The 16,644-nt window shown below is 36.5% G+C and overlaps 1 protein-coding gene across 1 annotated transcript in view; it reads left to right on the plus strand.

Annotated features, from left to right (window-relative positions):
* ap1m1 (adaptor related protein complex 1 subunit mu 1) overlaps nucleotides 1-7,830 on the plus strand; it is a 55,868-nt gene extending 48,038 nt beyond the window's left edge. The window contains exons 11-12 of the mRNA XM_039665577.2: nucleotides 2,972-3,047; nucleotides 6,756-7,830. Coding sequence (XP_039521511.1) covers nucleotides 2,972-3,047; nucleotides 6,756-6,778 — 99 coding nt within the window. The 3' untranslated portion in view covers nucleotides 6,779-7,830. The remainder of the gene's footprint in view (nucleotides 1-2,971; nucleotides 3,048-6,755) is intronic.
* Nucleotides 7,831-16,644: the final 8,814 nt, after the last annotated feature.

Here is a 16,644-nt window from a genome sequence, read left to right on the forward strand (position 1 = left end):
CACTCCTACCGCCCCTTCCACCCCTGTTCTTCATTGTTCTGTCAAACAGATAGTAACTTATTGTTGACTTCACTTCAGAGTTTATATATATATATATATTTATATTTTTTTATTTATATATTATATATATATATATGTGTGTGTGTGTGTGTGTGTGTGTATATATTTATATGTATGTAAGTGTCACCCCCCCTTTTTTGAATATAGATGAAAATGCACTATTCAAACTTAAATTGTTGTAATTCAAGAATGCTTTGGAATATAGACGTAAAAATGGTCTCGTTTTAAAGAAGACATGTGGCAGATTTTTGTAGAAGTGAAATAAATTAAGAATGTGAAACAGAAGAAAAGTTATAGAAGTTTGAGTTTATGAAAATGTGCAATATAAAAAAATTAATTATTCATATTTTATATAAAATATATATTTTCAAAACCTGGGCGACTCTAAAACTGCTAAAAAAATCTGAATAAGTTGTGTTTGAAATTTTAGGTTGATATCTCAAAAAATGAGCTTTCAGTGAGATTTTATTTGGGCGCAGTACCGAACGCTTCCACTAGGGCACAACCAGACTCCATTACAGCCCATATAAGGGCGCCTCCATTTCCATATGAAATAATAATTATTATAATTATAAAATAATTGAATGTAGGCTTTCTTTTGAACTCTTGGCATGAAAACAAACAGGTTTCTACCTTTCTTTCATGATTTTTCATATTCATCACAATTTCAAAATAAAGGTCTAAACATGCCTTAGAGTATGAAAATATTCTTGTTGCAAATTGATAAATTACGGCTCCTCTGTAATATATTTTGAAAATCAATCACCAAATATGAAAACTAGAGATTCTAAGCTTTCAAATGATATAGTTTGAATAGGTTTAGTATAGGATAATACTGTTTTAAAAATGTAATGGATTTTGGCCCCCCGGTGGGCCCGTGACACTTAAGAGGTTAAAGGGATACTCCACCTCTGGAAAGATGAATGTGTATTTAAAATGGGTCATTTTATGTAGAATAAATGTGAAATTATTTTTGAATTTGGAGCTTTCTAGACTGAGAAAAGCCAGAAAATGCATTTTTGGCTTGTCGATGAAAGACAACAACTCCCAGAATGCACTTGCTTCGCTGCCCTAGGAGGCCACGCCTACCGGTAACAGAGCGCAGTCGTTAAACAACAAGTCTAGGCTACTAGTGATGAGTCTGCCCGAAAATGTGTTTCGAGATCGCCCAAAATGTCCGGGATTCGGCTTTTGCGTTCTACAGTCGCCATTCATCATGTTTACTGTGGCGAGCGGGACGAGGCCAGTGGCGTGATTACCGATGAGTGACACCTGTGAGACTCTAAAGCCAAGAGGTACTTGAGACCGCAAGAAATCACCCAGAACACCCAGCACATTAAACTGTCTAAACCATATTTCAACGTGAGAAAATACAACACACTTCATCTCTAATTCCGAGTATCAGGGTATCTGTCATCTCTTACCGAACGTGATTGTGCTCTTTCAGCATGTTTTGGAAGGGTTGTGCAAACGCTTCTGTTGTGAGCAGTGATGCAAGGCCCCGTCGTAAGGATGCAACGAGTGACTCAATAGCGCTCGGCACTGAAAGGTGCCGTTTCCCCAATCTCACTTCTTCATGCGCTTCCGCCCGTGGCATTACTCTCTGCCACTTTCCCAGGCTCTGCTGTGCCTGCGTTGTGCCTGACCTGAAGCTAATGCAAAGTTATGTTTAGATTCCACAATACTGGGATGTTTGTGCCCTTGCGAGATATCCCACAACCCCCTTTTTTGTTGCATCATATTTCTTTCTATCAATGAAGAATTAGCCTAGCATATGTGACCTTGGACCCTGGTCGCAAAGGGTATATTTGTGCAATACATTGTAAGGGTCAAAATCATTTGGATATTAAGTAAAGATCGTGTTCCATGTTGATTTCCTGCCGTAAATATATAAAAGATTTATTTATGTGTGAATACAGCACATCATAAACATAGATGCACAACTTTAAAGGTGATTTTCTCCATTTTTTTTTTTTTTTTGCATCCTCAGATTTCAGATCGCGAGCAATATCGTTCTATCCTAACCAGTGTTGGGTGTAACTAATTACTAAGTAATTAGTTACTGTAATTTAATTACTTTTCCCTTGAACATGTAAAGTAAGGGATTACTCTTAATTTATCTGTAATTTAATTACAGTTACTTCTGATGTAATTGAGGTAAATACTGTGTATAGATCAAGCCCATCTCACAGCGATCCGTATGCATTTTATGAGTTGTCTAAATCGTACGACCCGTACAAATTATTGTAAAATATGTATGAAAAAAGTGTGAAATGTCATGAGATCAGACTTAAAATAATAGTGGGTTTAACATCAAAATGTAATGTCTGATGCTAAAAAGTATGTTTTTATAATGTTGGTCAGTTTAAGGATAATTCATGCAATTTTATAGTGTTTATTTGAAAGAATTAAAACAGATTCATGTCTATCGTTGTATTATTCAGCTGGTTGAGATTGATATGGGATTTTGAAAGTAATTAGTAATTAAAAATAATTAAATACTTTTTAGAGAGAGTAATTAGTACAGTAATCTAATTACACTGTTGAAGAGGTAATTAGTAACTAGTAATTAATTACTTTTTTAGAGTAACTTACCCAACACTGATCCTAACAAACCATACATTCTGCGTTCATATTTATAAATCTTAATGTCAAAGAATGTACCCATATGACTGGTTTTGTGGTCACATATGTGCAAGTAATTGATATGTGCATGAGATAAAGGAAAAAAGTGCTCTTTATAGCAATTTTTAGCCAACTTTGCACTGTTGTGTGCAAGAAAAGCAACTTAAATTTCACATATAATTTCCACCGAACCAAAGGCTTTAGCATTATTGTTTTGCATCCCTTAAATGCATTGGTGTTTCCATCGGCCTGAATGCAGTTACAGTGATGGTCTGTGTTTCGACAGGTGCGTTACCTGAAGATCATCGAGAAGAGCGGCTATCAGGCGCTCCCGTGGGTTCGATACATCACCCAGAACGGAGGTAAGAGACTCTCTCGTGCTCTCTCTTCTCTCTTTCTCTATTTTTGTCTTTGTTTTTCACAGTATTGCAGGTATTTGGCAACTATTAAGCAATGCGGCACAGAATGATGGGAGATTAGTGTTGAATGCGGAGGTGAAATTGTTCTGCGAAAAGAGGATGTACAGGACCGACACGTGGAGAGATGGTGAAACACAGATAAAATTAGAAACGCTGTAGTACATAATCTTGGACTTTGCATTGTAAAGAGCTGAGCCTCTGTTTATTAGTCAAAGGTATTATTTGATATTTTTGAGTGGTATAGTATTGCAATGTGATTTGTATATAAATATCTGCTAAATGATTAAATGTAATCCGATTGAAGGAACCATAATAACGGTCATTGTAGGTAATACAAATTAAATTCCAATTAAATAAAACAAGGCATGTTTAATGATTTTTATCATTTATATACCAAAATGTGTACTAGCATTTATTTTTGACATTTAGGCCGCGTGTCCACCAAAGCGTTTTTCCCACGCGCCTGGCGTATGTTTTCAATTGTTTTCAATGGGAGCGCCGCGTTTTTTAAACGCCATGAGCGTACCGAGGCGTTGAGCGTTTTTTTTTTCCACGCTGAAGCGCCCGGCGTTTTTAATGGTCGCTGGGAGTTGAAAAATGTTCAACTTTGGATAAAACGCAGTCACTTTTTACCCAGCCGTCCAATCACAGTGGAGGAGGGGCGGGACTAATACCACACCGACCAACTGTCAACATTCAAACTGGTCACGCTCAAGGGGGTAATCCATCGACCGGAAGTTGAAGCCTCGCGGGAGCTGACATCTTCACTTGCGTTAGCATTCCCATTGACTCCCATTCATTTTGGCGTCACTTTGACAGCGAATGACTTTACATCTGAGGCGTTTGAAGACCCCATTTGTCCTTTATTTATTTCTAAAGAAACACCACAATGTATAAATAGCTCCATTACCTTGTAGCTTAAGTTATGGTCCCGTAGAAGCAGTTTTAGTTAAAGTAGGCTAACGATTACGTCATACCCACGTGACTCTGTCGCACGTAGAGAGATTACCGTATGGACAGGAGAAGAAACTCGCACGCAATTGCCGAAACGTGGAGGCAAAATGACTAAATAATTAATCCGAATAGAATTGTCTCCTTCTCCTAACTCATGTACGGCTCCTATTCACACTCGGAAGGGAATGATTCAGATTTCTCATGCCACAGCCACTAGAAGACAGACGGGTCACTCACGTCACATCTACGTAGTCGAGCTCTGTTCGAGTCTGCGCGTCAGGGACGGAAGTGCTAAAAAAACGGGCTTCAATCGTCTCAACGGAGTTCCAATGAGATCGCTCTGTGTTTCCCAACCCTGTTCCTGGCGGCACACCAACACTGCATGTATACTTTGTCTCCCTTATCAAACACACCTGATTCAACCCATCAGCTCATAATCAGGTGGGTTATTAATGAGCTGATGGGTTGAATCGGGTGTGTTTGATTAGGGAGACAAAGAAAACACGCAGTGTTGGTGTGCCGCCAGGAACAGGGTTGGGAAACACTGGTCTATGGTCACAACATTCAAACTGCTGCGGATATTCTGTATCATAGCAACGAAACGTCTCAACGGAAAAAACGCTGCGCTGGCAAAACGCTCAATGCACGGCGTCTTCAGCAGAGCGTCTGGCGTTTTCAGCTGGATAAAAACGCTTTGGTGGACACACGGCCTTAGACGCGAATTTATTTTTAAAAAAGGCACATGATGACAAACTATTGAATCGATTGATTAAAGGATTAGTTCACTTTTGAAAAAACTTTTGCTGATAATTTACTCACCCGCATGTCATCCAAGATGTCCATGTCTTTCTTTCCTCAGTCGAAAAGAAATTAAGGTTTTTGATGAAAACATTCCAGGATTTTTCTCCTTATAATGGACTTCAATGGGAACCAAACGGTCCAACCGAGGTCCAAACGACAGTTAATAACAGTTTCAGTGCAGCTTCAAATGTCTTTAAACGACACCAGACGATGAATAAGGGTCTTATCATGCGAAACGATCGGTTATTTCAAAACTTATTCCAAAAATGTAACTTTTCAAAGGACAAATGCTAGCCTTGTAATATATTGTGAGGCGCGTTTGCAACGTCACGTAATACGTAATTACGTTCAAAAGGTCACGGGCGACGTAGCCGGAAGTACAGAATCAAAATCGTCCGACATCGTTGTTTTACCTTTTAATTCCTTTTTTGTAAACGGCGTTTGAGTTAGTTTGCACATTCAACCTATGCGTTCAACTTGTAAACACTGACTCTGTACTTCTGGCTACGTCGCCCGTGACCTTTTGAACGTAATTACGTGACGTTGTAAACGCGCCTCACAGAATAGAGCAAGGCTAGCATTTGTCCTTAGAAAAGTTACATTTTTGGAATAAGCTTTGAAATAACCGATCGTTTCGCATGATAAGACCCTTATTCATCGTCTGGTGTCGTTTAAAAACATTTGAAGCTGCATCTGAAACTGTTATTAACTGTCGTTTGGACCTCGGTTGCACGGTAAACGTGAATACGCCTCTTTCGCGTTAAGCACGAATGATTTAGTTAGTGCTATTTGTGCACTCACGCGTTTGACACGAATTCGCATCTGCCGCCCGAGTTGAAAAATCGGAACTTTGGCGTCAATTCGCGCCGCGGTCGTGTCTAGACGTGAGAGAGAAAAAAATCACAGGACAGGTTAATAACTTTTGGAGGCTGGCTCTATTTATCCTCAAAACAAAAATAAACGACAGATTAGAGGGTGATCCGACGCGGGACATCCGGATCCGAGTCGTCATCCAGGCGCAGCTTCTGGATCAAATGGTGAAACTCTCCAAACTGGGTTCGCCTCCGAAGGGTCCGGTGGACACAAATACGGCGACGATGATCCCCACGCCGCTGCCAGAGCAAATACAGACTCTCTCGATGAATGCTCGATTGACATAAAAAAGATGGCCGCTAACGGGTTTCGATTCCGACGAGTGTAAAATTTCGCTTCAAACTTTTGTTTTTACACGTGTCAATTTCGCTCTTGACGCGCGAATGGATTCAAGCGTGTAACTAGACGCAGTAGGCGCGAATTTGACGCGCTGTGAACGCACAGTAATGCCAGAGTACCGCTGAAATTTAAAGTGATAGTTCACCAAAAAATATTTGACTATCTTTGTTCTGCTGAACACAAAAAAATATATATATTTTGAAGAATTTCTGATCCATATAGTTTTTTTTTTCCCCTACCATGAAAGTCAATGGGTGCCGTCAACTCCGTGGTTATTACCGACATTCTTCAAAATATCATCAAATTATTTATTTTTTAGGTGAATTATCCCTTTAAACCAGAGACACTTTTAAAACCTGTTGTGAAACTAGCCTAATGACATGAAATTTAAGGACAAAATGCTTATTGCATCATATTGCATAATTGTTGCATAACTTTCTATAATCATGTAAACTAGATTTAGCCTTCCTCTGTGTGCTGTTTACTTGATCCGACCAATCGGCATCAAGCAAGTTTTATAATCATAATTCGTCCATTTTGTGAACTTAAGTCTCAATTTTACAGATTGATTAAGTTTTTGATTGTGTTTTGATGGGTGGAGAGAGAAAGTTCAGCTGTCACACTGTGTTTCCTGCCGTTCTGGGCTTTTAATTAAGCTTTGCTCATTTCCTCCTTTCTTTGCAGACTATCAGCTGCGGACTCAGTAAACGGGAGGAATTGGTCCAGAGCATCATGGGTCAAGGATGTGTGTGTCTCTCTCTCTTTCTCTCTTTCTCACACTCATCTGCAGTAGTGCTTTTGGCTAGATCTTAGGCTAGATTTTGCCCAAATTTTCCAGAGTACAAAGACCCTGAACATCAGAAAAGGCAGATAGATGAATCTTACGAAACACTCCAGAACATTTGAATCATATGAATCTTTATTTTTTTTAGTATCGTTACATTATAATCATGATAATTAATCACATTCCCCTTCAAATTCTAATTGATTCTTTTGATTTTGTATTGAAATATGAGCCTTTGAGAGGATTCTGTACTGAAATCAGTTCAGGGTCTGAAACTTCACAAACTGCAGATGTGTGTGTTCAGTTCAGTTCTGTCGTGTCATTTGACAGTTACCGGGAATCATGTTCATGAAAACGCCGGGTTCACGTCACATCTCGAGGCGGAAGCGTTCATACGCGTTACATTTCAGAGGACGATGTTTCCATACTGTGGTTATTTATCCGTTGAATGTTGCACATTACAGTGTTCAAGTCCAAAAAGGTCAACTGAATAGAAATATTATAGTCTGTAAATGCAAATTGAACCGTTTTACATGAGCCAATCCAGTAGTGAGTTCTTGGGGATGTCCTTTTGTCAGTATTTTTGTTATTTTCTAGTGTAGTATTCATGTGCTGATGGTTCAGTATTATTGGTTACGGTAGCGGCTGCTCTGGGATCTGTTCACAGTACCTCATGTGAGTTTACTACGCAGAATTAAAACTATTCAACGCGACTCGAATCTAAAATCAACCATCGTGCCATTTTGAAAGTAGAAGAATAGTTGTTTTCTTTTGTATTACTAATTTGATTACTTGTCCAGTTCATTTCATTTGCCTTTGAAGGATTGAATGTGAAGGTTACCATGTTTACTATGGTACTGCGTGCAGTGTATCTGAAATGTGACAGTTGCATTCCTCTCAGAATCGTCCTGTATCTCATTTAAATTATTCACCTGTCTGTACACGTCAAGCATCATAAAGTACCTGTTTAGAAAACCTGTTTTTTTTTTTAAATGTCCAATTTGTTCTGCCCACTTTGACACATTTGATAGACAACCACAGTTTGTTTTAATATTGTCACAGAGGTCAAGGGTGTGGAAAGTCTTCACATTCCAGGATTTTCTCCATATAATGGACTTCAATGGGGACCAAACTGTTCAAGGTCCAAATGAGAGTTTCAGTGAAGCTCAAAGGGCTTTAAATGACACCAGGCGATGAATAAGGGTCTTATCAAGCGAAACGATCGCTCATTTAAAAACAAAAACTTTTAGAAGCACAAATGCTCGCCTTGCTCTCTTCTGTGATGCGCGTTCGTGACGCTCCTTTTCGAACTTGTTCATCAAAATGAATGAATCTTTTTTCAAGTCATGACTCGAAGGTTCCTAGATAAGACCCTTATTCATCGTCTGGTGTCGTTTAAAGTCCTTTGAAGCTGCACTGAAACTCTCATTTGGACCTTGAACAGTTTGGTCCCCATTGAAGTCCATTATATTGTTTTCATCAAAAACCTTAATTTCTTTTCGACTGAAGAAAGAATGACATGGACTTCTTGGATGACATGGGGGTGAGCAAATTATCAGCAAACATTTTTTTAAAAGTGAACTACTCCTTTAAAGTAGTCAGTGGTTTGAGTGAGGAAAGTAATGACCAAACTTGCCCTTTTATTTCGACGCGTTTCCCTTTGTTGTAGCTCTCGGCCCATGTTCATGACTCAACCAACATGTCTAATGCATAAGCCGCCTTATTTTTATTTCAATAATAATTGTTCCGTTTTTTGTTTTGTTTTTTCCCATTACTCTCGGTATTGGTTGTGTTGTACAAGATCGAGCTGCTCAAGCTTTGAAAGATTATATAAGGATAATCAGATATATGATGATAATTACGCCCACATTTTAACATTCATTTCTCCTGGCATGGGGCTTAGTTTAATTGTTCTGCAAAACGTTCCCTTATTGCGGAGGCGGAATATAGTGTCACGAAATCAAGTTTCGGTTATTCTGGAAAAGTGGAGAATGTCGTGTAAAATTGCTTGTTAAAATTTCACCGGTTGTTTTTTTTTTTTTTAATAATTAATACTTTTATTCAGCAAAGATGCTTTTCAAGTGACAGGAAAGACATTTATAATCGGTTTCAAATAAACGCTGCTCTTTTAAACGTGTTATTCATCAGAAACCTGAAAAAATATGAAGCAGCACAACCGTTTTCAACATTGATGATAATCATAAATGTCTCACATCATCATATTGTGATTTCTGAAGGATCATGTGCAAATTCAGCTTTGATCACTATATACAGCACTCTAAAAATTGCTGGGTTGTTTGAACCCAATTTTGGGTCAAATGTGCATGGACAAACTCAAACATTGGGTTAAAAATGTAACCAAATGGTTGGGTTTGTCTATATTTTACCCAAAATTGGGTTCAAACAACCCAGCATTTGTTTAGAGTGTATATTCACATAGAAAAGTTGTTTTAAATATAAATCTTCACTGTATTTTTGATGTACACTCTCAGAAAAAAGGTACAAAAGTTGTCACCAGGGCTGTACCTTTTCAAAAGGTAAACTTTTTCCATTTTAGGTGCTAATATGTACATTTTTAGGTGCTAATATGTACAATTTAGGTGCTAAAATGTTCATTTTAGGTCCTTATGTGTACATTGTAGGTGCTATTATGTACATTTAGGTGCTAATATGTACATTTAGGTGCTAATATGTTCATTTTAGGTCCTAATGTGTACATTTTAGGTGCTATTATGTAGATTTAGGTGCTATTATGTACATTTAGGTGCTAATATGTTCATTTTAGGTCCTGATGTGTACATTTTAGGTGCTATTATGTACATTTTAGGTGCTAATATGTTCATTTTAGGTCCTAATGTGTACATTTTAGGTGCTATTATGTACATTTAGGTGCTAATATGTACATTTTAGGTGCTATTATGTACATTTAGGTGCTAATATGTACATTTTAGGTGCTATTATGTACATTTAGGTGCTAATATGTACATTTTAGGTGCTATTATGTACATTTAGGTGCTAATATGTACATTTTAGGTGCTAATATATATCATTAAGGTACCAATATGCATCCTTTACGTACAAAAGTGTACCGTTTGAAAAGGTACAGCCCCAGTGACAGCTTTTGGACCTTTTTTTCCGAGAGTGTCTTGGTGAGATGAAACTAAAATATCTTACCATTCAATTTTATTGCATAAAATTGAAGTTGGCATAAGCTTTAATAGACAATGTTGCATATCTTATTTACTGTGTTTGACCATCCTGATATAGGAATGTTTGCTGTTGGTAAAAATGTATTGGTATTATGCATTTGTTATGGTAACATGAGCGCATCCTCTGGATCATCAGGTTTGTGTGGGAGTAGAACAGGACTAAATCTTTTGTCTTCGTTCCGCAGGTGTAAGTGCGTAGAAACAGGTAAAGCACACTTACACACTTCTACATCCGTCATTCATACCGATCGCATTCCCCAAAGCAGGTTCCCACAGAAAACCAGCGGTTCAGTCCCCAATGGGGATTAAATCACTGACCGGAACTTTTCCTGGCACCTTTTCCTCTGTGATGTTTGGCACGTTCACTGGGATCTGGCAAACAAGAGAGCTACACTGGAGGAAAACACTATTTTCGCTTGTAAAATTACATGCCAAGTAGCAGAATTAAACATGAAACTTACAAGTACTTTAATAATCTTTGCTTTTAACTGTGAAAAATCATTTTTACAGTGAATATGCCTTTAGGCTACTAAATTTATCAAATTAGGTCCAAAAGTCAGAGACCTCTTTTTGAATTAAACTTGGTATAAAATATAAAAGACAAATATTTCAGGTTTTTCCACTTTATAATATTGTTAACATGATAAACTGCACTTCTACAGCATTTGTTAAATATTCATTTCAACATTTGCTAATGCATTATTAAAATCAAAAGTTGTATTTTCTTAACATTAGTTAATGCACTGTGAACAAACAACAAACAGTTGTATTTTTTTTATAAACTAATGTTAATGAAGATCAACAAATACAGTAAAGAATTGCACAGTGTGAGTTAATAGCCTATAGTACACTCTAAAAATTGTTGGGTTCTTTTAACCCAAGTTTGGGTCAAATATTGACAAACCCAGCCATTGGGTTACATTTTTTTAATTACATTTTTAACCCAACGTTTGTCCGAATATTTAACCCAAAGTTGGGTTAAAACAACCTAGCATTTTTAGAGTGTAATGTTAACAAATGAAACCTATTATGGATTGTCTTCATCCATTGCGTCAAATAACATGATCATCAGGGCATAAAAACAAAGGAGAAACTCGATCATTTGTATTGAGAACATTGCATTAAATTAAAAACGCACTAATGCTCTTAGACTTTTGGGGCCGATTATTATTAAATTCACGTGTGTTATGGCACTTGGTTTTCATAACAGGTGCATAATCTATTATATAGGCTATATATAATTTCATTTCCGCCGTGCATGGGATGAAATCAGGGCAGTGTTATGTATACATGTCAACGGGTTTAACTATGATAAACCCACGGGGTAATAAAGCATCCCGTGCGTGAGTTTTACTGACTGTAATTTCACACTATTATGAAACTGGAAGAGATAAGCGTTGTTTCACAATGTCAGACAGCGTGGCGTTTCACCGGGTCACACAAAAGGAGCGTCGCGACTCGCACGGAACCCCCGTGTTTTGTTTCTACACGGAATCCTGTTGCCGAGCAACCCGGGGCGCGCGAGGGAAGCCCTGCTCTCGGGGAAGGACCGCGTGCTCGCGCGCGTGACGTCAAGCACAGGTTGTTCTCTCATCTTTTAGATGCCATTGAAAAGTTAAGTGAGTCAATGGGGATAAAAGGCGACCGGAAGGAATCCATCCTTTAATGTTATTACGCAAAACTAGCCTATGTGAAAAATGCAAGATATAATCAAGCAGGTGAACTTACCCTGTAATTTACGATGACGCGCGAGGGCCAACACTCTCTGAAATGAGCTTTAATTAGTGGCCTGAAACTAAGAGCCGTAAATTACTGTGTTGCAGGTAATAAAGCTGATGTGACAAGCCTTTAGCATGAACCTGTAACTGCAGCAGGGAGTATATTGATTTATTAGCCAACATCAGTTGCAGCACAAACTGATCTCCACACCTAGTTTTCACCCATTATCCTACCTAAATTTCTCAAATGACTTTATTGGGGATCAATGAGATGTACAGTACAGCAAACCGCCCACAACTATCAAAAAACAGAACTTTATGTATGAGTTTCTGTAGCCCCGCCCCTTTTCCCGCGCCTTGATCGTCGTGTTCTGTCTTCCGGTTTGTGTTTCCTAAGATCTTATCGATTTATGAACGAACCGCTCGTTTTAAAATCTTCTCGGTCTACTGACTTATGTTATGATATGCGCTTACAATATTACAACGTTTCTTAAATCCACTTCAGCGATGCCATTGAAATGCTACCACAATAACGGAAGTTCAAAGATGGCTGCGCGCGCGTAAGGTCTAAAAAATTCACAAATTCCAGATTCACAATATAAATGCTGGTTTCAACCCACATACCCTACTTTGTGGGTCAAATATGGACAAATTAAATGGGTTGTGTTTGTCCATATTTGATCCAAATGCTATGAGTTAAAACAACACAGTATTTTTAAGTGTTTAGTTTATGTTTATTTTAAGTTTTTCCTTCTATTGAATCATAAAAAGTTTCACTTTGGATATTTTTTTTTATTATTCACTCTAATAAATGCTGGGTTGTGTCCAACCATGTTTGGACAAATATGGACAAACCCAACCAATTGGTTTACATTCTCACAACATAGGTGGAAACAACCCAGCATTTTTTTTAGAGTGATGTTTGTTAAATGTGCAAATGCTTAACGTTTGACGTAAACATAATGAGCAATTTGTTCTCGTGTTTCATTAGGCCTAAAAGCTAAAAGTATTCTTGCATTGTAGATTTTAATGAGGTGTTTCAATGTGTTTTGGTGGAGTTTTAGGCCTGGTGTGTGTAGATATTCACTCTTACAAATGAAGGCTCTTTATTGGCATCGATGGTTCAATGAAGAACACTCAATTTCCATGCAGTCTTAGTAAAGTGAAGTGCAAATATGTAGTCCAGCTGGCACTTGATTCAAGTTTTGTAAGTGCGAAGTATCCTTGGCTTTTTCCACTAATTTCATCAGCCTTTCGCAAGTTTATGGTGACAAATACCAGGTTTACTGTTAGTGTGTGAAAGTGTGCAGTAAGGTAGACGTTTGCCCAGTGTTGCCATATTTACCTCCTCCAGCATGTGTGTGTGTGTGTTTGGACACAGTTGCTATGGTGATAAAGACATGTAAAGCAGCTCCAGGTCTCCAGATGAAGACAGATGACGTGTGGAGGAGGACGGCTGATACAGCAGGTATTGCACCAGATCAATCTTTAGATAACATGACATCTTACGACACGACTTCCGGCGGTTCAACTCTGCTCTCCGCACGACATCCAATTCTGGAATATAAAAAAAATACTGTAGAGCGAAAGCACATAGTCCAAATATCATTTTCTGCCACTCATCAGACTCACCAGGCCTAAATATGATTACTTTTTCTTTTGTGGTGAAAAAAAACATTCATTTTGTATATAGCATAATATACTACAAACCTGTCAAAACTTGTCCAGATTATATTTTACTCAAAAATAATAAGGAATATAGACACTTTTCAAAAATATATTTCAGAAAGTAGCCTATTTATACATCATGGTATAGGCCTATTTGTTGTACAAAATTTTATTTTATATATATATATATATATATATAATCTCAAATATTATATAATTCAATTTTGTAGGCTTTTATCATGATGATATATAAAAAGTCTTTTTTGTGAGGTTTATGCTTAAAACAAAAAATATATTTTTAAAAACAAAAGTTTCACACAATATATTATCTGAAAATATATATTGTTTTAATATCATATGCAGTTTTGCCTCTCAAGTAAATGTACACTTCTCATTATATGAAAAATGTCAAAAATATACTATTGTATTTATACATCAAGGTATTTCTTCTAAATGTACATGTAATTGAAATAATGCAGATTTAAATAAAATGAGATTTAAAAATATATTTTATAAGCATTAAGTATCAGAGGTTAATGCTTCAAACAAGAAGAAATATTTTTAAAAGAAAGCAAGTTTCAACTGGATAAGAAAAATACACAATATCATCTGAAAATATGTCTTAATATTATATCATATGCAGTTTTGTTTCTTAAGTAAATGTTCACTTCTCATTACATGAAAATAAAACATATATCATGGTGTACTTGTACTAATTTGAATTTAAAAAAGATGATTCAAATAAAATGTGTAAATATTTAAATAATAATATTTTTAAAAGCATGAATTAAACGTTTCTGAGGTTTATGCTTAAGACAAGAAAGAGAATATTTTTAAAAGAAAACATTTACAATTAGGTGAGAACAACAAACTAATTATTATTATGTATGTTGTTATATTATTTCCTGGTTTCTGTACTTTCCAGTTTGGCTGTGCGACTGAGTCTATTACATAACAACTGTTATGGATCTGTAAGGTTTTCCACTGGACATGTTGGCGCATGAGAAATTATGCATACGGTAACTTAGACAACACTATATTGTTTCCATATACTGTACTTGCGGCATGAAATGCAAACTTAAAACTAAATGTTTTGGCAAGTGAAACATCGTCCAGTGACATTTTTTTGTAATTGCAACATGTAGATGGTTATATGTAGGAAAGAAACTTCAGTTTAAATATCAACATAGATTTACTTGAGAAGCAAAAGTGTATAAAAGAAACATCTTGTTGTTTTCTTAGGTCCTTAAAGCGCTTTACATACACTCTAAAAAATGCTGGGTTGTTTTAACCCAAATTTGGGTCAAATATGGACAACCCCAAATGTTGGGTAAAAAATGTAATTAAAAAAATTACAGTTGAAAGTTGAAGTTGGGTTAAAATTTAAATTACATTTTTAACCCAACATTTGGGTTTGTCCATATTTGACCCAAATTAGCATCATTTAGTGTACGGAAACATAAAAAGAAACACTTTTATTCTTTCTGTATAAAAGAAACATCTTGTTGTTTTCTTAGGTCCTCAAAGCGCTTTACATACACTCTAAAAAATGCTGGGTTGTTTTAACCCAAATTTGGGTCAAATATGGACAACCCCAAATGTTGAGTAAAAAATGTAATTAAAAAATGTACAGTTAAAAGTTAAACTTTTAAATTACATTTTTAACCCAACATTTGGGTTTGTCTATATTTGACCCAAATTTGGGTTAAAACAACCCAGCATCATTTGGAGTGTACGGAAGGGGGGAATCTCCTCAAACACCAACAGAAACATTCACAGTTTCAGATTGAAATGCACAGGTTTCTCAGTGAGAGCCAGCGAAGAGTTGAGAGACGGACGAGTTTCAGTCAAACGCAGGTTCTCACCGCTATACATGACCTGAAACACACGAGACGGGGGCCGAGAGAATTTGAAGACCTGCCACAATAGCCTCAGGTCAGTGTTTACGGGCCACGCGCTCGAGTTACAGTCACATCAAACTCTCGTGTGTTTATAGACAGTAAAGCTGTGTTTGCTTCTGCCGAATCAGCTGTTTATGACTACACCAATGCTGCAATATATGCAACAGAAAACACGACCCAAGGACTGTTTCAGATCAATCTAACGCATCTTTCGTTGGGCAAATACTTAAAGCATCGCAGAAAAGGCAGTGCATGATGCAATGTGATGAACTTCTGATAACATTTATGCATTTAGCAATACTTTTAGAGCCAACAATATTCGTAATATACAATGGCTTATTAGACAACTAAGAGGAGAAATGCAGAGAACAAATAGAAGGTTTTTTTAGAAGGTATCGGCCGATATATGTTCATTTATAATTTTATGGTTATCTGCCCAATACAAATAATTTGTCCAATATATTAAAGTCGATAAATAAGCTGAGACACTTTAGGTCCAACATGATTGTTTTGAATTGCTTGAAAAATATGATTGGAATCACTTCAAAAAGGAAAATACAGTAAAGTACAACATGTGCTGTCATATAGGCTACATAAAATTATAATGGAATATAATATACAGTAATTGTGTGTTTGAGACTTTTGTTTTTGTAATCAGGCTCTCAACAATTATATAAAAAAAAAAATTTTAGATTTATTGGCCGATATATCAGTTATCGGCTTTCAAATATAAAGAATTATCGGTATCAGGCAAATTTTTCATATTAGTGTATCCATAGTATTTTTTTATATTACTATTTAGGTTCAACTTATTTTGTATTTCAGTTTTAGTTTTTATGTATTTCTGATTAAGAAATCACCACCATTACCTCCTCCAGCTTCCAATAAATTCAATAATCCGATAAAAATAATTGGGCCAATATATTAAAGTTGATAAATAATGCATTATTTCCTTCAGCTGAGACACTTTAGGTTCACCATGATTGTTTTGAATTGCTTAAAAAATATGATTAGAATCACTTAAAAAAGGAAAATAAAGTAAAGTGCAACATGTGCTGTCATATAGGGTACATTAAATTAGATATAATATAGAATCAATTATATCGGCTGTCGGCTTTCAAATATAAAGAATTATCGGTATCGGCCAAATTTTTCATATTGGTGTATCCATAGTGTTTTTTTGTAGTAATATTTAGGTTCAACTTGTTTTGTATTGCAGTTTTATGCATTTCTGATTAGGAAATCACCACCATGACCTCCTCCAGCTTCCAATAAATTCAATAATCCGATAAA

This window comes from Pimephales promelas, chromosome 5, assembly GCF_988280905.1.
Source record: "Pimephales promelas chromosome 5, fPimPro1.hap1.1, whole genome shotgun sequence".
Classification (NCBI taxonomy): Eukaryota; Metazoa; Chordata; class Actinopteri; order Cypriniformes; family Leuciscidae; genus Pimephales; species Pimephales promelas.